Source organism: Limulus polyphemus, unplaced genomic scaffold, assembly GCF_000517525.1.
Source record: "Limulus polyphemus unplaced genomic scaffold, Limulus_polyphemus-2.1.2 Scaffold675, whole genome shotgun sequence".
Classification (NCBI taxonomy): Eukaryota; Metazoa; Arthropoda; class Merostomata; order Xiphosura; family Limulidae; genus Limulus; species Limulus polyphemus.
In genome coordinates, this window is record NW_013666285.1 from 370,974 (window position 1) to 393,527 (window position 22,554).

General features: G+C 34.0%; 1 protein-coding gene across 4 annotated transcripts in view; it reads left to right on the forward strand.

The window, feature by feature from the left end:
• LOC106459887 (iroquois-class homeodomain protein IRX-6-like) overlaps positions 1-22,554 on the forward strand; it is an 87,656-nt gene that overhangs the window by 23,496 nt on the left and 41,606 nt on the right. For 2 of the 4 annotated variants that reach the window (XM_013919559.2, XM_022386459.1), the window contains exons 1-2: positions 5,636-6,194; positions 9,389-9,658. In XM_013919559.2, coding sequence (XP_013775013.2) covers positions 6,144-6,194; positions 9,389-9,658 — 321 coding nt within the window. In that variant the 5' untranslated portion in view covers positions 5,636-6,143. Of the gene's footprint in view, positions 1-5,635; positions 6,195-9,388; positions 9,659-22,554 lie in introns of those variants that run through there. The other 2 variants (XM_022386461.1, XM_022386460.1) reach the window with 1 other exon arrangement.

Below are 22,554 nucleotides of genomic sequence, written 5' to 3' on the forward strand. Positions count from 1 at the left end.
TAAAAAAACACTTAATCGATATACAACCATTTAACTGTCGTTTAAAGAAGTAAAAAACTTAATCGATATACAACCATTTAACTGTCGTTTAAAGAAATAAAAAACTTAATCGATATAAAATCATTTAACTGTCCTTTAAAGAAGTAAAAAACTTAATCGATATACAACCATTTAACTGTCATTTAATAAAGTAAAAAAAACTTAATCGATATACAACCATTTAACTGTCGTTTAAAGAAGTAAAAAAAAAACTTAATCGATATACAACCATTTAATTGACGTTTAAAGAAGTAAAAAAAAAATATACAACCATTTTGGTCACTGATTGCGATAGCGATCAATATCTCCTGGACGAAGCATGAAACGTGGATTACTGCGTACACGAAATTTAAAGTTCATGCTTTTTGTGTGTATGTGTGTGAAGAAACAATTTTATCACACTATCAAAGATCCTGTAAGAGTAAACAGTTTTATAACAAAAAGTCTAGCACTTCAATTCTTAGATAATATAACACAGAAACAAACAGAAAGAGATATACCAATAACATAATAAGTCATACTTTTGTAATTTGTCTCGTGGTCACATTAGAACGAGATATATCATAATATACCCAAGTGTTTTTCTAACACTTGATTGTGAATGCTCATTAATCACTGGAAGAAAGGAATATTTAAATTCAAACTATCCTCATGTTAGAATCATGTAATTGACCATAAAGGTCGTTTTTTTCCTCTTCTGAATATCTACCATTAACACTCATCAGTGCAGTTATTTCATTTATTGAAAACAAAATCTATGTTGGTTAGGCTCACATAATTTTATCTTTATACTATCTATGATTTCATACTGAAGTTAATGACATTGTTTAAAAGGGAGGATACTATGAACTTATATTTTTTAGGATTTTATTTTTAGTCCCTTATGAATTCTCATAATTCCCTAAGCTCTAAAAATTATTTAAATTAATTTGTCTTTTAAAATGAGAATATTCTAATTGCTATTGTCTCCTTGTTAATTACTAGCTGACACGCCCTTTCAACACACGGGGAGAACATAAAAGCCCTAGAGGAGACACAGGGGGTGGTGTCTGATCAGAACGCTGATCCCCCTATGTCACTCCCAGGGGGGGACTAAAGTTTGGCGAGAACTGGTCCAGCTATTTATAAGCATAAACACACACACACATAGAGACTTTTGTCAAATAGTAGTTTATACTTCTTTCCTACAGATCAAATAGTGCAGTTTAAGTTTATATATGAATAGCAAATCAAAACAATTATTTGATACTTCGGTTTCAATGCATGGGAGTGACCAAAATGTTACAAAATCACACATTTGTAAGCATTTTCTACTGAGCTCAATTTTACTTTTATATTGTCACATATAGCACGTGCTAATAGTGCAAGATCTTACATACCTATACACGTTTTAGAATTTTTGTATACATATATTTCAGTTGTAGAATTTCTTTACTACTTTTCTACGTTAGAAAACATTCAGTTAAACTTCATGTGCTTGTGGGGGGGGGGGAGGAAACAAACTTAAGATGGTTGGGGAGGGTGGGATACCTCACATATGTATGTAGAAAAAAAAAAGAATTGTCGTTTATATGATGCGAAGTAAAAATCTATGTTTAAGTATATGAAATGTTTCCATGTATTAGACTATAAGATAAAACGTAAATGATTAACTACAGTTATAATGTTGGCTTTATTTGTATAAATTGTTTTGAAAATGAAAGGGTCTGGATGTGTAATGTTTATTGTAAGATTTTCTTTCATTGTTATAACAGTTGTATGTGTTATATACCACAGTTTTCTATGACAAAGAGTTTCTTTCAGTGTCATAACAACTGTATGTGTTATATACTACAGTTTTCTATGACAAAGAGTTTCTTTCAGTGTTATAACAATTGTATGTGTTATACGCTACAGTTTTCTATGACAAAAAGTGTCTATCAGTGTAATAACAATTGTGTGTGTTATATACCACAGTTTTCTATGACAAATAATTTCTTTCAGTGTAATAACAATTGTGTGTGTTATATACCACAGTTTTCTATGACAAATAATTTCTTTCGGTGTCATAACAATTGTATGTGTTATATACTACAGTTTTCTATGACAAAGATTTTCTTTCATTGTTATAACAATTGTATGTGTTATATACTACAGTTTTCTATGACAAAGATTTTCTTTCATTGTTATAACAATTGTATGTGTTATATACCACAGGTTTCTATGACAAATAATTTCTTTCATTGTTATAACAATTGTATGTGTTATATACCACAGGTTTCTATGACAAATAATTTCTTTCGGTGTCATAACAATTGTATGTGTTATATACTACAGTTTTCTATGACAAAGATTTTCTTTCAGTGTCATAACAATTGTATGTGTTATATACCACAGTTTTCTATGACAAATAATTTCTTTCAGTGTTATAACAGTTGTATGTGTTATATATACTACAGTTTTCTATGACAAAGAGTTTCTTTCAGTGTCATAACAATTGTATGTGTCATATACTACAGTTTTCTATGACAAAGAGTTTCTTTCAGTGTTATAACAATTGTATGTGTTATAAAGTACAGTTTTCTATGACAAATAATTTATTTCAGTGTTATAACAATTCTATGTGTTATATACCAAAGTTTTCTATGACAAATTATGTTTGTCATGAATATATTAAATCCGATGTCAATATAATTAAGGGGAATCCTTTATTCATATTTAATATACTATTTTGCTATAGATTAACCTACTTTGGTGAATACTTCTTAATTTTAATTATATTTAATGCCTATGTAACATTAAATTTTATGTACATTGCTCGACAACCACATGGAAATGACGATAAAAAATTACGTTCAACATGACTCAAGGCCAAAAAGAGATGGCCGTCCATGTTGAATTTCGCGCAAAGCTACACGAGGATTACTTGCAATGGTTGTCCTTAATTTTGAAGTGATATACTAGAGGGAAGGTAGCTAGTCAACACGACCCACCGCAAACTCTTTGGCTACTCTTTACCAACGAATAGTGGGATTGACCGTCACAATAAAACGCCACACATTCACGGCTGATAGAGCGAGTATTTTCGGTGACGGGATTCGATCCCGTGACCCGCAACGTGCAAGTGCCTTAACCACCAGACCAAGAAATAACGCGATATTAACATTTCTTGAAGCATGTTAAATGATATCTTGCACAAAACAAGTTTGAAAATGTTCAGATGACTCTCAGATAAGCCTAAACTTGAAACCGCTAACTAGAATTTACCGTTAGGAAGGAACGTGAACACATTACATATCCGGCATTTGCCAATCCATAGTCTGTAATACGATCAACAGCGTATTGTTTAATAATAATACATAGAGTGTTGTTACGGTGTTCATGCTAATAGCTGGCAAAGCAATGAAACCAATAATCCTGACAATCTTGTTATATAGGCCTGCATATATTGTTTACATGTAGTAAAATCTTAATTGTAAAAGTATTCCACATACATTGCGGACTAAATTGAACAAACAACTTTATTTTTCCGCTATACAACTTTGTCAACAAATATATCTTGTAATCTAACTTATGTGTGCATTTAACACAAAGTGCTTTGAAAATCTTACAAAACACACATAAACAACACCACTGAATAACCTACACTGAACGTGTTAACATTAAGTAATATATTTGTAACTTATATACTTCATTTAAATAAACTACACGCCAGATGGTAGTCACTAAAATCTAAAACATATTTCGAGCCCATTTTAAAACCAATATAAAGAGGAAACTAAGTTATATTACATAAAAAAATCATAAACTCCAGTTAACAATGTGAACTAGGCTTGGCATGGCCAGGTGGTTAGGGCGCTTGACTCGCAATCTGCGGGTCGCGGGTTCGAAGCTCCGTCACACCAAACATGTTCGCCTTTTCAGCCGTGGGGGCGTTATGATGTGACGGTCAATCCAACTATTCGTAGCCCAAGAGTTAGCGGTGGGGGTGATGACTAGCCTTCCCTCTAGTCTTACACTGCTAAATTAGGGACGGCTAGCGCAGATATCCCTCGTGTAGCTTTGCGCTAAATTCATAGCAAACAAACAAATAATGTGAACTTCAATTAACTCTATGCCCAGTTTTGTTTCTATTTCGAAGACATCATCCAGTCTTTTGTGTAGAAAATATAATAAATTTTTTGAGTCAACATCCATAATAATAACTTTAGAAAATCAAAGTTATTATTGACTGTATATAACAAAAATATATTGATGATGTCAGGAAAATACGTAGGTTCATCAAGTCTTGATACAAAAATATATAAACAGATCTGAGATAATTTACCAAGTAAACTGTATCTACTATATGCATTTTTTGGGTATAAAGTTATCATGTATTTCTTACCATGACGTATTTCACACATAGACAGTACCATAAACATGTTATTAAACTGAATAATATCACGTTTACTGCGCGTAGTGAAAAATCAATGTCTACCAAGAAAAAAAAATGTTACTTGAATAAGCAGATATCGCACTATTCTGCCAACAGTTTTTACTTACTTGATATGTGTGTATATGTGTGTGGCCCCTGGCGGATCAGCGGCAGGTCTAGAGGATAATAATGCTAAAAATCGGGTTTCGATACCCGTGATGGACAAAGCACGGATAGCTTTGCGCTTTACAACAAACAGGTGTAAGTGAGGTTGGATTGTCTTAAATAAGCACAATATATACAGATCAGTAGTTAAGTACGCCTATAAAAAACTCCAGCTTCCAGTTCCCTTTCTGGTTTGTCACGTAATCTCTTGTAATTAAACCTAACTATCTGTAGCAATATACATTTTAATTTTTTTTTGACAAACTATACAGTATTATCATGCATTAATATCTTTATAATAAGACATTAAAGGTGAATTACCAGTAAAATTAGTGACACGATAAAGAGTTACTTGTGTCTTTTGTTAATCATAGCCAGTTTGACCATGAGCATCGACTGGTCACATTCCAAACCAGCATATTAACTGTTATCTTTAGTAGCGTTGAGCTGGCGCCACGAACCTGTTTGTCTTTCTAGCCCCGCCGGACTTAGACAGTCTGGGTAAGGAGGAACTCGGGCCAGAAGTTTAAGTTTATTCCTGCTAATTTGGACAGATATTGAACACAGCTGTTTGGTCACTGTCCCCAGCCATTAAATTCACATCGGAGACACTTCCTCACCTACCCTCCATGCGCTGTCTACAAGTTTGTTGGCATGGATGTTTGCCAAAGACCACTTAAAAGATGTTATCCAAACATAAATGACAAACTTGTAAAGAATGGTTAACCTGTATAATTATACCTCGTTGTTTTCTGGTGGTCTGCAATTATGTTGTTATCTTCCAAGAGAAATACTAGCTGAGATAGTGCACATGAAGATACGGAACGGTTGTCATTGGCTGGGCGGAGCAATATACTGTCAATCATTTTCCCTAATGGGTGGGACAAGAAGGCTTCCTCGCATAACATGGGCCGGCGCTACAGTGGTAGCTGCCTTTATTTCTGTCAATCAGTTAAAGCGGCACTCACCTAGGTTTGCTGAACGGGGAGGTTGGTGTGTGTCGATGTTGCTCGTTATAGATTTAGTTAACCAACAGCTGTCGATCAAAGAGTGTTTATAGTGAACATTATGTGTTTGTTCGTGGTCTGACACTTGCCTTGTCGAACTATTAATGTATCTGTGTAAACAGCAAAATTGGAGAAAAAGCTTACTGGCCTTAGTTGGACGTAGTGTGGTGACGTCTAGCCTGTCTGAACTACGGTTCGTGAACTGCAGACATAATCACTGTAACGTAGGCAACAGACTAGCATAGCTCACCAGTGTTATCCAACAAAAACGAATGTGAAGAGCATGATTTATGAATATTAGCTAACACTATTTGTTGGACAATTGAAAAGTGGAAGAAGTGGTGAAAAAGTTATTTAATCTCTACATAGGTCTTAGGTTTAATTGCTGTTGATATAAATCGTAATTAGCAGGCTATTGATGAATGATCATGAAACCATAAGGGCAAAAGGTTACAGAGGAGGTTGTTAACTTGAAGACTTGAGTGATAATAATAATAAAAAAAAACCACCAAAAACTGGAAGAGCTGTCTAGACGTATGATGTCATATACACAGTTTGGATATGGAACTTATCCTTCACCTGTCCAGGTTGGTAGGATGATTTTGTGAGTTTCATGTATTATAAATACAAAACTAGAAATAATAGCTAAATTTATATTGTAATTGTAGTTATAAGTTGATAACAATTTTTTTTAAAAAGGTTTAAATCTACACTTCATTAGTGACTTTGTCAGTCATGTTAAGTCATTTGTACAGAGTTTCGAACACACGACGAGTTGATGAAAGACAAGTGCCCGTGACGTAAGTTCATTTCGTCATCGGTGTTGAATATAGACTGACTGGTACAAAGTTTAAAGTTGGTGGTTCCCGGAGTTTGGCATATGCTGAAGTCCAAACTAAATATTGAGTCAGCCATCTTGCATATTTACATTATCTTTAATAATAGTTATGTCAATGTATTAGAGTTTTTAACTTATCAACTTGATAATCGAATGTACATACTGATTTAATTTATACAAGAGAGAAAGTTCTGTTTACATAAATTACATTCAGAAGCTGCACCTAACGGAATAAAAAAAAATAAAAACACGATATACTGAAATCAAACCAGTAATCTAGCTTTCAACTTCACATGTATTACAATAACATTTTAATGTTCTGGGTCTCCCCAGTGGCACAGCGGTATACCTGCAGATTTATACTGCTAAAAACCGGGTTTCGATACCCGTGATGGGTAGAGCACAGATAGCCCTTTGTGAAGCTTTGTGCTTAATAACAAACAACATTAATGTTCTGACATCGATAACCATTATTTAAATGCTTTCTTTACAGTTTGACAATATTATCAAGCAATAGCATTTTCTCAATTTTTCATTTCAAAATCACAAATGAATTCAAAGACAGACATGCACGAAACTTGAAGCTGGAGAAATTAATTTTATAGTATTATGATCTACCATGAAAGATTTAGTATTAAATAAATACTGGACTGCTTGACACTTTGAGATTGTGCTTAGTTATTTTATTCATATATTTCAAGTTCAAAAATAACAAACTTAAACTTTAAAAGTATAATGTGAAAGCACAAAAATGCTTTATAGTTATTTTAACTTATATAAAGTAATTTTCTACTCACATCGATGATCCAGATAACCGGGACTTCCTTTATAATAATTTTCACTTTCTAGCTAGAAAGCGGAAAATAGGTTCTGAAACTAGGACTGTCCCTGTAAAACCTGAACGTACGACAATCATACGTGAAAACAAATATAGTATGCCTAATTTCTTATTAAGTCATGGAATGTTTTTGAAAAGCCTTCCAAAAGATGGATGATCTATATGCTATGGATAGGCCATGAAATTTAAAAAATATAATTCAATGATAAATATAGATCACCTGTTATATCTACTGACAGAGTTTGACTTTGTAGTTTTTGAAAGTACTTCTTGAAAGCCAAGTGATTTTAATTGTTGATTTAAACGCCAAAAGCTGGCGAAATATTGGAAAACCAACAGGCCTAAAAATTGTTATAAAACAAGTCAGCTGCAGATGTTTTTTTTTTCTATCACATTCCTCTTAATTTGTCCATTGCAGCTGAATGTGGGGGAGGAAACATCTGCAGCTGACTTTGTTTTTATAATAATTTTAAGTACTATTTCGATGAAATGAATGTTACTTAACAATAAGCTAGGACTAACCTTTTTAAAGTTGAACAATGTATAGGCCTGCTACACGATTTAAAATATAAAACACAGGTATAATGAAAAGTCTGGCGTTTTACAGGATTAAACGCATAAAAAAATACTTTTGTGAATAATGAAACTGAATGTAAGGTAGAAAACCTAACCTCTTACTTTATTATTATATATATATATATATAAGTTTTCTCCAGTGATTAACATGGAAATCACGTACTAGGCCTATCTTCTTACATAAATAAATATAGATTAAAAAATTAATTATAGTCATGGATGTAAAGTAAAAAAATTAGCTTTTTACAAGATTAAATGCCGATTTTTAATTCATTTTTTGAGTGATAGTATGAATATTGTAATAAGGCCTATAACCTCTTACAGTGTTAATTTATTTAAAAAACTACACGATGAACTTGTGCATGAAGAAGGCACATAGGCCTATTATTTCATACAATCAAGCATTAAAAAAATCTCAAATCTTGAGTGACTGAAATGAGCAAGGACAGCCTTAAAAGACTAGATAGTACCTTGTAAGTTTGTTGTGGTCTGTAAAAGCCTAACTATCTTTTAAGTTTTTTCCAGCTATAATCAGGTACATAAATGTTTTAATAGATTTAAGGTAGTTTCTTACCGAAACAATCTTACAAATATAAAGAGGTACAGACACATATGTACCTTAGAAATAAGCGTTGGATATAGACGAACATTGATAATGAAAATAATTGTTTTGATATAATTAGCAAAAATTGGCATTAAAAACACAAGAAGAACAACAAAAATATAAAGACACATAAAGTTCATGTTTACTAGGCGGCCTATTTACATATTCAGTGAATCTGGCTATGGTAGGAATGTTTTGGTCTTCTACCGTTGGGTTTACCTAAATAAATATTCATAACAACTTACGATGTGTATATCAATTTTTTTCGGTTACAGAATTAAATACAGAAAAATTTAAATAATTTCTATAGAGCAGCGTTTCTCAAACGTGAGTCACATCCAAAATTTTATAAAAACATTAACAACTATAATTTATAGAATAAAAAACATTTTTCGTAAAATTGAATTTATATTAATTGAAATATTTAATTTTGGAATACAGCTTTTGATGTACATGGAATATATATGTATATATTTCAAAATAATAAACATCAATAGGCTTGGGGTTCCACGAAAAAAATTAAAATTAAAAGGGGGTCACCCGGTCTCTATAGTTTGAGAACTGCTTCTGTAGAGCATCGTGTTCTGTGATAAAATTAAAGTGTGTTGTGTGAAAAAAGTGGTTCTCTTTGTTTGTTATTCACACTGAACTTAAGAGCCAGTTTACTATGTTGTCAAAATAGCACTTTCCAGTTTCCAAATAACAAAGAAATGCCTTCCATATAAATGTTTTACATTTGAATTCTGTTCTAAAAGAAGCAGTAGTTTCTGTTGCGTATCATGATAAAAATATAGTGATATCCCTTCATGTAATTGAATGACAGCGATCACACTTCCAAGTTATGTTAACATAATCAAAAAGCTTTTGTATGTTATGTTCCATTAAACAATACTGACTTACATACACTTTTTAACTTTCTTCCTAGCTGATTGGAAATTCAGGGCAGACAACTCCGGCGTGTTGTGATGGCACATGGACAGGTTTGACGGCGGACAATTCATCGCCTGCAGCTGCGGCTGTTTGCCCGTTACCATCAGCTTATGACTCCCGTTTGATTTCGTCTTACCCACAACTGGCGCCGGGAATTGCAGGATCCCCAAGGCTGTACAATGTGACACCGTGCACATCAGATCAGAGCAGCTACGGCGTTATTCCCAGACTAAACACTCCAGCATTCTGTCCGGCAACAGCATTAGTAAGTCATTACAAAACGTTTAATTTTATTGTCTTGAACATTAATATATACATAAAGAAAAGATTGCTGAACAAGTTGCTTTATTTAGATTTCTTTTTCTTGTATGTGATTTGATTGGAGGATATAAAGTATATATTACGGTATGAATCTATATAGAATAAAGCCACTAAGGTTATGCCAAGTGTTAAATGTAATGATTTATCATTTATCAATGGTTTATTACAATTTAATACATAACGTTAATGATCTTGATATCCAGGTTAAAAAAGCGTGTTGAGTGAGAACTGTATACACAGTAAAATATCTTTATGTCATTCTGGGAAAACAATTTTGGGATGATTTTATGTATTAAAAAATAATACTGTAAAAAATAAGTTAGGCCAAGTTGAGTCAATGCAGTTTCATCGGGACAATAATTAGTATCCATGGAAATAGTATCAGAGCACGTGGAGGAATAATTTGTATCAATGGAAGTAGTATCAGACCACGTGGAAGGATAATTAGTATCCTTGGAGATGCTCTTCAGATCAGGTTTACATCCAACTTTGTAGATGGAAAAGTTTATTTGAATTTATCTATTACAATAACACCATACAGCACTTGTATCGTTTCGTAGGTTTCGTATAAACACCATCAAAGTGCAACGTAAAATGCCTTGTTTCTTAATTAAGTTTAAGCTTATATTATCACTTATGCAGTACTGGCCTTTTCCCCTAGACTAAAGCATATATATATATATGTAAACTTAAAAATTTTACATCTGTGTTTTTATAACTATAATAAGTAAATTTAGTTTAAAATAATAGTGGAAGTTCAGAAAATGAAAGATTTTGTCACTTCGATAGTGTCTTAACTGTTGTTACTGTGTAAAATGTTATCAGTTGCCAGGTAGATTGATAACACTAATCGTTTGTTTGTACGCCATCTATTGAGTATAACATTTCTGTATTTTGGAACAAAACTAAATGTTACACCTTGGTGAATATTATTTGGGGAAGAGTAACAAGTAAAATCCTTTTAAAACGTCTGTATATCCATACACACATACACAGGTATATATATATACGTACATACACGTTTTCTTATTCAATACATTTGTAAGTGCTCACTTGGCGGTGGTCCCCCGATGGGACAATGGTAAGTCTGCGAACTTACAACGCTCAAATCCGGGGTTCGATTCTCCACAGCGAGACACAGCAGCTTGCTCAATGTGGCTTTGCTCTAGGATAAACAAGCAAATACTTGGCGGTGGAAAAAATAAGCTTCAGTAAATCCTTGGGTGAGTGAAATAAAATATTCCAGCAAAATTACAACACGTATGTGACTGTACGAAATGATTGTGAATTTTATTTTGAGATAAAAAACAAATTATAAATGGAATAAATTAACATTTAAAAATAATACCTGAAGTAAGACATGTGAATGAATAATATAATGAAATAGTCTGAAGCAAATAAAATATCAACAACATCTATTTGAACATGTTAATTAATAATGAAAGTATAAAGATTAAAACACGAATATATTTTCAATATTAGAACGTCACCTTGTCCTCCTCTGTATGGTGTCATAAATATGTATTATCCAAGGACGAGATGTTGGTAAGCCTCGAACCTGCAACTTTTCAACTATAACTTGTAAGCACTAACTACTTGAACACGCCATCCCCACAATAAATATTAATAAAATAGTTTGTTTTGTTGTTAAGCGCTAAGCTACACAATGGACTACTTGCGTTGTGCCCATCGCAGGTATCGCATCCAAATTTTTAGTGTTATAAACCGGCAAGCTTACCACTGAGCTACCAGGGTGAAATATAAAATTCAATTTATCTCATTGTGTTATATATATTTATATTAATTCGAAATTTAAAGAAATCATTCTAACTGTGAAAGTGTTGTTTTCAATTAAAAAAAAAACACACTAGAAAATAGATACGTAGGAGAACTCTTCATGGATTTGATCTGTGGATGCAGAAGAGAAATTGTAATGTACAGTGTACTTAAGAAAAACCCACAAAAAAAAACATTCCCAATAAAATCATACTCAAGTAAGAAATCATGAACAATACGAAAAAACAGCATTCCCCCAGGAAACCCGATATAAGGAAATATTAACCACCAACGGCATATTCATAGAAACTAGTGTTTTTTCTCAACGAACTTATAAAATTTGTTGTTTGTTTTTAATTAAGCACAAAGCTACACAATGGGCTATCTGTGCTCTGTCCACCACGGCTATCGAAACCCGGATTCTGGGGGGCTTATAAAATTTATATAAAATAATGAAACTTGTACATAAAAATAGTTTGGTCTTTCAGTTTTGATACATAAACCATGGCAGTATTTTAGACAATATAAATGATAATTTAGTTTGATGTTAAGCACAAAGCTATACAATGGACTATCTGTGCTCTGCCCACCACTGGTATCGAAACCCGGATTCTAGGATTTTAAGTCCACAGACATACTGCTGTTCCACTTGGGGGCTAGACAATATAAATGATAATTTAGTTTGGTGTTAAGCGCAAAGCTATACAATGCGCTATTTGTGCTATGCTCACCACGGGTATCGAATCCTGATTTTTAGTGTTATAAGGCCAGAAGCCGCTGAGTCACTGGAAGGAGGTGGGGGGGGGGCGAACTTATTAGTTCAAGAGGATGAGATTAAATACGAATCTTACATAAATTAAAATCAGAAATAGAAAATGACCTTTGTTTTGTAGATGGTCTATTACTTTATAAAATAAGTTTGATTAAAGTCAGCAGGGTGGTTTTAAATTAAAATATATAATGTGTGAAAACGTTTTGATTTGTAAATATAATTACAAAAATTAATGATACCTTTAACATAAACAACTCTGAGCCGGACGTAGTTTAATGGTTGGCGAAATGAAAGGTCCAAAACTCAAGCCCGTGGTATGCCCTCTGAGCACACTCCACACTTACAATTATGGACTTGTTATAAAATTGATAGTCAATCCCGCTATTTGGTTAAAGAGTTGTGTAGGCAGCGGATACTGTTGACTAGTTGGCCTCCTTCTGGTTAACATTTCTAAATGAGACAAGATTATATGGCCTGAACGTTGGGGTCTCAGAACTGGCAGTTTAGCCTATGGGTCTCACAAGGTGTTGCTTATGCAGAAAATACAAAATAAACACATCACCTGAAGTTGAACCAGTTAATCTGACTTTTGCAGAATGAAATGTTGTGCATATAAACAAATATACTTTCATATCAGCAAAGTATAACTCGCCATGTTTATGAAATGATTATTAATTATATGTTATTTTCTTGTATACACGTTGAAGCGAGGTATTTGAGAATTTTAGCGATTTGGTAAAACAAATCTTTAATAGCACGCAGTGCATTTCTTGTTCTTAAACATTACTTTTACAAATATGCAAAATCTTGTCACATCTATCACACTAATCAATAAGGCAATGCCACTAAAAGCTCTCTTTATCTACAATGTGGAACACATTTCAAAGGACTGTTTTATTCGATTGAGTGTGGACTGACGTAAACGTAAACAAAAGTGATGAATTATGTCCACGACCTAAACAGATAAACTATAAACGTACAGAGCTGGTTTGTTCCATCTTGTAAGAGTAAGTGTTTGTTATGATAAAATAATATCCATACAATTTACTTGTATATACAGTTTCTATTTTTGATGTTCTGTATTATAGTAAAGGCATTAGGGAAGTTTATTAGTAGGATTATATAAGTACACTATGTAGATTTTTCAATTAACCAGTTAAAAAAACACATTAATACTATAATATCATTTGTTTCTGCATCTTTTTTTTTTCTTGTCTCTTGGGAATTTAAGAAGTATATTTTAATACAGGCTGAAAGTTTCGAAGAGTTATATAAACCTGTAGAATGTTACTGCTGACAGGTAGAGATAAACAGGTTTATATAACTGAAATACATGTATTTATCTCTACCAGTCACCAGTAACATTCTACAGGTTTATATAACTGCAATACATGTATTTATAAAATGTTACTGGTGAATAATAGAGATAAGTACATGTATTGTAGTTATATAAACCTGTAAAATGTTACTGCTGAATAATAGAGATAAATACATGTATTGTAGTTATATATACCTGTAGAATGTTACTGCTGACAGGTAGAGATAGATAAGTACATATATTGCAATTATATAAACCTGTAGAATGTTACTGGTGACTGGTAGAGATAAATACATGTATTTCAGTTATATAAACCTGATATCGTATTCTTATTATCAAGAGGATACCCTGATGTGATTAATAGTGTTTTGTAAGAGCTATTCATAAGTTACACAAATATTGCTAATCATCAATGCTTTAGTTGGTTGGTCAAAAGGCATAAGAATTACTGCGGATATACAATATTGGAAATAATTGTGAAGTGGTATAAAAAGCAAGTATGATGAAAATACCGTGTGAAAATCAACTGCACCAGAGTACAGTCACGTGCTGATAGCTTATACTCTAATTAATTGTCATCCAACCAATCATACCAGTGTAAAGCTTATACAAGAACAAGCAGTTACATTTTGCGCAATACCACATAATAAGAGTGTAGAAAAAGAAGTTTTGACTGGTAAAGGATACTCTGCAAGATTCCATGTTTCAGAAGAAGCTATATGCCGAATCCTGAATTGGATGATAGAAACTGGCGGTATATGCTGAATCCTGAAGTGGATGATAGAAACTGGCGGTATATGCCGAATCCTGAAGTGGATGATAGAAACTGGCGGTATATGCCGAATCCTTAAGTGGATGATAGAAACTGGCGGTATATGCTGAATCCTGAAGTGGATGATAGAAACTGGCGGTATATGCCGAATCCTGAAGTGGATGATAGAAACTGGCGGTATATGCCGAATCCTGAAGTGGATGATAGAAACTGGCGGTATATGCCGAATCCTGAAGTGGATGATAGAAACTGGCGGTACTGTTAATGATAAAAGTTGTTATGTAGAAAACCACAACTTTCCAAAAGTGATGATAAGTATCTCAGATTATGTTCATTATGAGACAGAGTACGCATCTTACCAACAACCTTGCTGTAATACAGTTGTGAATGTTACCTCGAGAACACTAAGATACAATTTAGCACAAAGTGGTCTCGATGGACTTGTAGCTGCCGAGAAAAGGTAACCAAACCAAAAGGTTGAAACGAGCATCCGATCGGATCATAAACAATAGTAAAGCTGGAGATTGTTCGCTCTTTACGTATGATTCCATTTTCGAATTGTTCAGAAAATATTGTTAATCAACGACACTTTGTTTATTAAATACTGCGAAACGTTATCTTAACGGTAAAGAGGTCGCTATGAAGATTCTTGAGGTTGCCTGTGCTTTTGTCAAAACTGAGAAGGTCTAAAAACGACCAAACAACTTTGCTGAAGTATGTGGAGCAATACGAGATATTTAGAACAATATTCCACAGTTGTATATTGACAAACTGTATGTTGGCACGGCTTATGTTTGTTTGTAATTATACACAATGGTCTATCTGTGCTCTGCCCACGACGAGTATTGAAACCCGGTTTCTAGCGTTGTAAGTCCGCAGACATGCCGCTGTGCCATTGGGGGGCATGTTGGCATGAAAATAAAGTGTAATGTTCTGTGTAAAGCAAAAGGGCTTACATGCAAAATAATTTTCTTGTTTTGGCACAAACATAGCCCTATCTGCGCTCTGTCCACCGCAGGTAATCGAACCCCTTACCTACCGCGGGGGATTTAAAGTAATAGTTGCATTGTAGAACTTGCTTGGTTTTCTTTCGTATTTTCGGGGATAAATATTTTGTAACATTGATAAATTCACTATTTGCAATTACTCTTTGTTTGTGACTCCTATGTTGTATAGGTTGTGTGTGTGTGTGTGTGTGCATGTGAGTATATACATATATAAAAAATGAGTAACATTAATAATAACATAATAGTAATAACGTTATGACAGTATTTTTGTCCCCAGTGGCACAGCGGCATGTCTGCGGACTTAAAACGCTATAAACCGGGTTTCGATACCCGTGGTGGGCAGAGTACAGATAGCCCATTGTGTAGCTATGTGGTTAATTACAAACAAAAAAGCAGTATTTTTACGAGGGCGAAATTTCAACATCTCACAACAATGAAGAATCATTAATATTTTCAGTTTAACTTGTTCCAAATAGAAATGAACTAAATCTTAACATTTGGAAACATTTCAAATGATGACATTTTTTTAAGAGGTAGTTTCAAGGTGACGATCTGTTTTTTTATTAAGCACAAAGCTACAAAACGCACTATCTGATGTACTTTACCCACCGTGATTATCGAAACCCGATTTTTAGCGTTATAAGTGTTCGGACTTGCCGCTGAGCCACATGGGGGAGGGGGACGACAAATGAAGATGCGTGAAGTCAAAGGTTCGCTGATTTTTTTTTCTTGCTTGCACTTTTAATTAAAGAATTAAGCTGTGATTAATATGATGAACAAAAGAAGATGTATATATTTAACGTTATACTTAGCGCCCCTTATCGTGCAAAAAGGAAATTGTGTTATTAAGTATATCATCATAATGTAACTGCTTAAAGATAATTACGAAGGGTCAAAAGTTGCTTTTAAATACTGTTTCATGGAATAGAGGGAGAAGTCAGGGAATACCATGTTCTCATATTTAAAGTCTCGCTTTTATACAGTACACATATTTATCTATCTCTACCAGTTTACCTTTAGCCTCTCTGAATCATGAAGAAAAATACCTCCGCTAGCGCCCTCTAGTGCCCTTTATGGTTAATTATTAATTTACAACGCGTTGTAAAATTTTGGGTTTAACAAACTATGCAGATTAAGCTCTAGCTCTTGGAAATTTCCGTATAACTTTTCCATAACTGGAGTCTGTGCAGCCAGTGCACCTAGTATCAGGTAGAGTACGTTATGCTAAGCAGGATATTATGCTTAGAGTCTGGCATGACGTGGTGGTTAGGGCGTTCAACTTACAATCTGCGAGTCACGAGTTCGACTTCCGGTTATCGGATATGCTCGCCCTTTCAGCCGTGAAGGCTTTATAAGATGACGGCCAATCCCATTATTCGTTGGTAAAAGAGTAGCCCAAGAGTTGGCGGTGGGTGGTCTAGTCTGTCACAGCTAAATTAGATATGCTAGCGCAGATAGCCCTCGACTAGCTTTGCGCGAGGTTCCTAACAAACCAAACCAATTATGCTTAGAATTGTTAATTATACGGTGACATAACCCTGGTGTGATTTATAAAAGGACGTATGAATGGTTTGGTTGTTGTTAAGCGCAAAACTACAAAACTGGTTATCTGTGCTCTGCCTACCGCAGGTATCGAAATCAGATTTTTAGCATCTTAATCCTGCAGACTTACCACTGAGACACTGGGGCCACTTGTGAATGAAAGAAATAGTAGTATATGCCATACAAGCAACCTCAACCACAACAGACTGCCCTAAGCTTTCTTGAAAATATGCCGTACAAGCAACTTTAACCACAACAGACTGCCCTAAGCTTTCTTGAAAATATGTCATACAAGCAACTTTAACCACAACAGACTGCCCTAAGCTTTCTTGAAAATATGCTGCACAAGCAACTTTAACCACAACAGACTGCCCTAAGCTTTCTTGAAAATATGCCATACAAGCAACTTTAACCACAACAGACTGCCCTAAGCTTTCTGAAATTAATGTAAAAGTAAAGAGTCAGCAGGAGAACACTCAACAAAAACAAAAACAAACAAACTAACTGATGAAGTTCGGGATAATACATATATTACATACTTACTGTGAAATTCAGGGATATATTTAAATACTATAGAATTAATAACGTAGCTATTAATAACACTTTTTTTCTTTAAATCATGTGCACTTTTTTAAAATTTCAACACTTTAGTTGTGGCAACGTTACTATGCACTTGGTATATTACTATTGAAAAGTATCAACACAGTACATCCAGAGCTAGTAACGGACCCGTTCCCAATAGATTTGCATTAAATCCCATGGCGCACTGATACGTATAGTTAGTTCATACGGGGAAGCAGTTGTCACAGACAATCAATTAGAGTGGACAAACTTTGATAAAAGGGGTTCATGATATTTCAAGGAGGAATAGCTATGGGATGTAACGTTGGTAACTTGAATATCTAAGACATATTACCCCACGTACTTGTATCCATTTCCACTGAAGGGAATGTGCTAAAAAATGGAAGACCATTTGGGCGTGTCAGTGTGGAATATTGACTTGTCTTTATGAGTTTTGAAATGTGTTACGAAATAAGAATGGAACGTTTAGCATTCACTAAATTTCAAGGATTTTATTGAAATTCCAACATTGCTGGTCAGCAGGTCCACTGTGTGACATAAGCTCTATGCTGTTAGATATTATGGACAGACTGCGGCCATAACAGCTGCGAATGCACTGTGTCATCATCTCTCGTTGTAACGAGTATCGAAATTGGGGCGAAGAACGATGTAAAACTGTTAAGTAGACTTGTGAATTTCGCTACTCACTGTTTGTTTCGATGGTCAGAAAATGCATTTAATACGACTGTACTGTCCCAGCCACGAAGAGCGATGGGGCAGTGTCATGAAATAAGCTTGTGTTATCCAGTTTAGACTTGGTCCTCTGATATTTGTGAACTTGGGACAAAGCTGCGCTTCTTGCAACGATGTAATTATATACGGACAAAACTTACTGTTTTCAGCATGATATGTGCCATGACACATCCGAACACCATGTCCAGCAATAGTTTGAGCCAAATAATGTCCAAAATCTCTCATGGCCTGTCCAGAACTCCGACCTAGCTTAAACTGAACTGCTCTTAGGTGTTTTAGAACACCGCTTGAACAACAGACCCCAAGAATTCACGATATACAGTTGTTGATGCTTTCCAAGAGGAATGGCAAAGTTTCTGAACAGACGTTTGGTGGAAAGCGTTAGTAACAGAATCCAGGCTGTAAGTAACGCCAAAGATGGGTCCAGTCCTTAATAAAATGGAATCCTAGCAGCAAAACACAAAAACTATCCTCCCAAGAGTGTGGTGTCGTAGAACTTTTGGTAAATATTGTGCATTTCTATTAATATGGAAGCTAATTAAAGATATTATTGAGTTAATATACTATACGTTTCTATTAATAGGAAACCAATAAAGGGTAGTTTTGAGGTAATATATTGTAGGTTTCTGTTAATAGGAAAGTAATAAAGGGTAGTTTTGAGGTAATATATTGTAGGTTTCTGTTAATAGGAAAGTAATAAAGGGTAGTTTTGAGGTAATATATTGTAGGTTTCTGTTAATAGGAAAGTAATAAAGTATAGTTTCGGGGTAATATATTGTATTCTTTTATTAATAGAAACTAACAAAATATACTTTGGGGATAATATATTGTAGAGGTTCTATAGATAAGTTTGTTTGTTTGTTTTGAATTTCGCGCAAAGCTACACGAGGGCTATCTGCACTAGCCGTCCCTAATTTAGCAGTGTAAGACTAGAGGGAAGGCAGCTAGTCATCACCACCCACCGCCAACTCTTGGGCTACTCTTTTACCAACGAATAGTGGGATTGACCGTCACATTATAACGCCCCCACGGCTCTATAGATAAGAAAACACAAATTATAATTTTGAGGTAATATATTGTTCGTTTCTATTAACAGGAAACTAATAAAGGGTAGTTTTGAGGTAATATTTTGTAGGTTTCTGTTAATAGGAAACTAATAAAGGGTAGTTTTGAGGTAATATTTTATAGGTTTCTGTTAATAGGAAAATTAATAAAATATAGATATATATCAAAAGTAAAACTCATGAAGGAAAATTTTGAGGTAATATGTTGTAGGTTTATATTGATAGGAAAACTCCTAACGGTTAATTTTGAGGTAATATATTGTAGGTTTCTATCAATATGGACATTCATAAGTGATAGTTTCGTTATTCTTTTTTGTTTCTTTTTCTAAAATGTAGCTTGTTATAAATAAACTTCAAAAAATAGATTTGATTGTTATATTATAATTTTTTTTTGATAAATGTGAATAGCCAATATATTCTGCTTGTTGCTATTTCATAAGAATGTATAAAGAAACATGATTGGTCGTCAGACTGTAAAAATAACATGATTAGTCGACCAGATTGTGGTTTTGTGACATAAAACTGGTAAATATACGAAATAATTTTTGCCGTGATTGGTATACGAGTCTATGTGTATGAACCAAACATTTAGCGTAACAAAATTTTAATTAATCGCGAAGAGAGATCGTATGTTCAATTAACTAATTAAGTGGTGAAAAAAAAGTAGGATGGCGGTTTCATTAAAAATTTTCCACACTGCAGAACACGTGTTTCTATTTAACTTACCTATTTTTGAATGAGTCAGCCATTCAAGTTGTCAATTAACATACAATTTCTCTTTTTATTATCATAAATTGAAGTAATATTACAGAAACATTTCTACTTTCTCTGTGTAAGCCGCAAGAGTAGGACATGTATTCTCGCTGAAGGGCACGGAAAGGGTTAAAAAACAAGTATGAATTGTCTTTCTCATAACCAGCTGGTTTCGTCACGAAAGACCTTTCTCGTTGGAAAGAGAAGCGCAAGTAAAGAAACGATTACAGCGTTATCAGTTATGTATGTATTGATTCTGTTACATTCGTGACCAATTTTATTTTTTAGTTTCAGTAATGAAATCTGAAATCCTCCTTTTATTGCCTCCAGAAATGAATCTTTTTAAATTATCAATTTTTCACTTTCCTAAAAAAATATGTCACGGTGGCTTAGCGGTAATTCAGTAGGCTTATAAGTTATAACGCTAAAATTCGGGTTTTGATACCCACGGTGGACAGAACCTAGATAGTCCATTGTGTAGAGTTGCGCTTCACAACAAACTAACGAACATAGATTGTTATAGCACGTAAAGCACGCAAAAGTGATCTAGAGACAAAAAGAGAAAACTATTATATTTATGATATAATCGTAAATAAACACACGTAGTTCTATTAAAAACCAGAGGATACTCTTTATTTGGCGTTATCAACGTTGGTAAATGTACAATTGAAAATGTGCCCGCACTAATATTTTTTTTTTTTTTAGTATCACAACATGCACTTTTAAAAAAAATGTATGCGTGATTGGCTGTGCTACGCTTCTATACTTATCTATGGTGTATAAATGATCACAGTTTGAAAACGACATTGTGCTCTATAAGGGACAAGCTGAAGGTATATATATTCTGTTTTATCTGTTACATCTTAACGGAAGTACTTAAACCGACAAAATTTATGTTTTAGTATTCACAACTTGTTTTGTAGATACACAACTACTCCATAAATAAATACATCCAAGGCATCTGGATATTGGAACGTGATCTGGAAATCAAAATATTAGGAAACAGCCGTGACCGCTTTGTTTTTTGTTACTGCTATAAAATGACTCGTTTTGTAATTCCGTTTTCTAATGCCAATTTGATGTGGTTTTCAACAGACAGTTTGTAATTAACTTTTTCATTGCATTCATAGTTTACTATTTTGTGCTTGTAAGAAAATTTTCTGCCCTGTCCAAATATATTTTTAGATCTTAGTCTACATGCAGATAAAATACAAGCAAAAACTGCTTGTAGAATGCATGAGAAACTTATTACAGTCATAAGTCAAACAATAATGTTGATATACTTTTTTCTATTTCACACAATATAAAATAATGACAATAATATTGGGTTTATTGTTTGCATAGTTTCAAACACTATTGCTCCACCATACAATCCTTTCTGGGAAAAGCAGCTATCTGCTGTGTCCACCGCGGGGAATCTAACTCCGGACTTTAGCGTTGTAAGTACGTAAACTTGTCGCTATCCCACCGGGGGACATGGAAGACAGAATAGTTTTAGTAAACCTTCTACTAAAAGAAGTCATTCGAACGCCTAGAGAAATACCAGAGACAAGAATTAACTCCAAGGAAGTTTTAAGTGCAGTGAGTAATCTTAGATCAGTGTTTCCTAAAGGGTGTGCTGCGGCACATTAGTGTGGCGTAAGTAAGCTGTAGAAGGGTGTGCTGCGGCACACTAGTGTGGCGTAAGTAAGCTGCAGACGTGCCGCAAAAAATTCCACTTTTTATTATAGCTGTTAAAAAATAAAGAAAAAAGAATTACATTGAAATAGTAGAATAGTAATTTCACTGTTATGAACACGTGAAAATACATTGTCTACTTTCGAGGAGTTTATGTGTGTGTGTGTGTCTGTCTGTGTGAATTTATTCTCACTTTGTGATTTGTGATGTGCTCCATTATTTTTAGTAGTTTCAACTTTCAAGTGTGTCTTGGGAAGGGGAGGGGAGTTTGAGGAACACTGTCTTGCCTTAGATGTCACTCCGTCCTCATGATTTTACTGTTAGAGACAACGTGTAGAACTGCAGTGATGTATCTTTAAAAGAGCATTCAACAACGGATGAAGCCTACGTAATTACATATCGTCAAACTACAAGATGGAAACTACTGCGCCACCTATCGATTGAGAAGTTCTGAACAGCTTTACTCCATGTAATAATAATCTACTGGGCAAAGCGAAAATAACAACTCTACTCAACACAATGAGATCAAACAAGAAAATATTTCATCCTAAAGTAAGCCGTAAACAAACGTTTAAGACAAAGTCTAGAACTACTGAATAATTTAGTGAAATTTAAACCAGTCAAGTAAAAAGCATAGATTGTCATCGGAGGAAGTAAGAAAGCGTTGAACATTATCAGAATAGTATGAAAACCACAGAACTAAATCCAGACAAATCTAAGGATTATTGAACATCATCAGAATAGTATGAAAACCACAGAACTAAATCCAGACAAATCTAAGGATTATTGAACATCATCAGAATAGTATGAAAACCACAGAACTAAATCCAGACAAATCTAAGGAT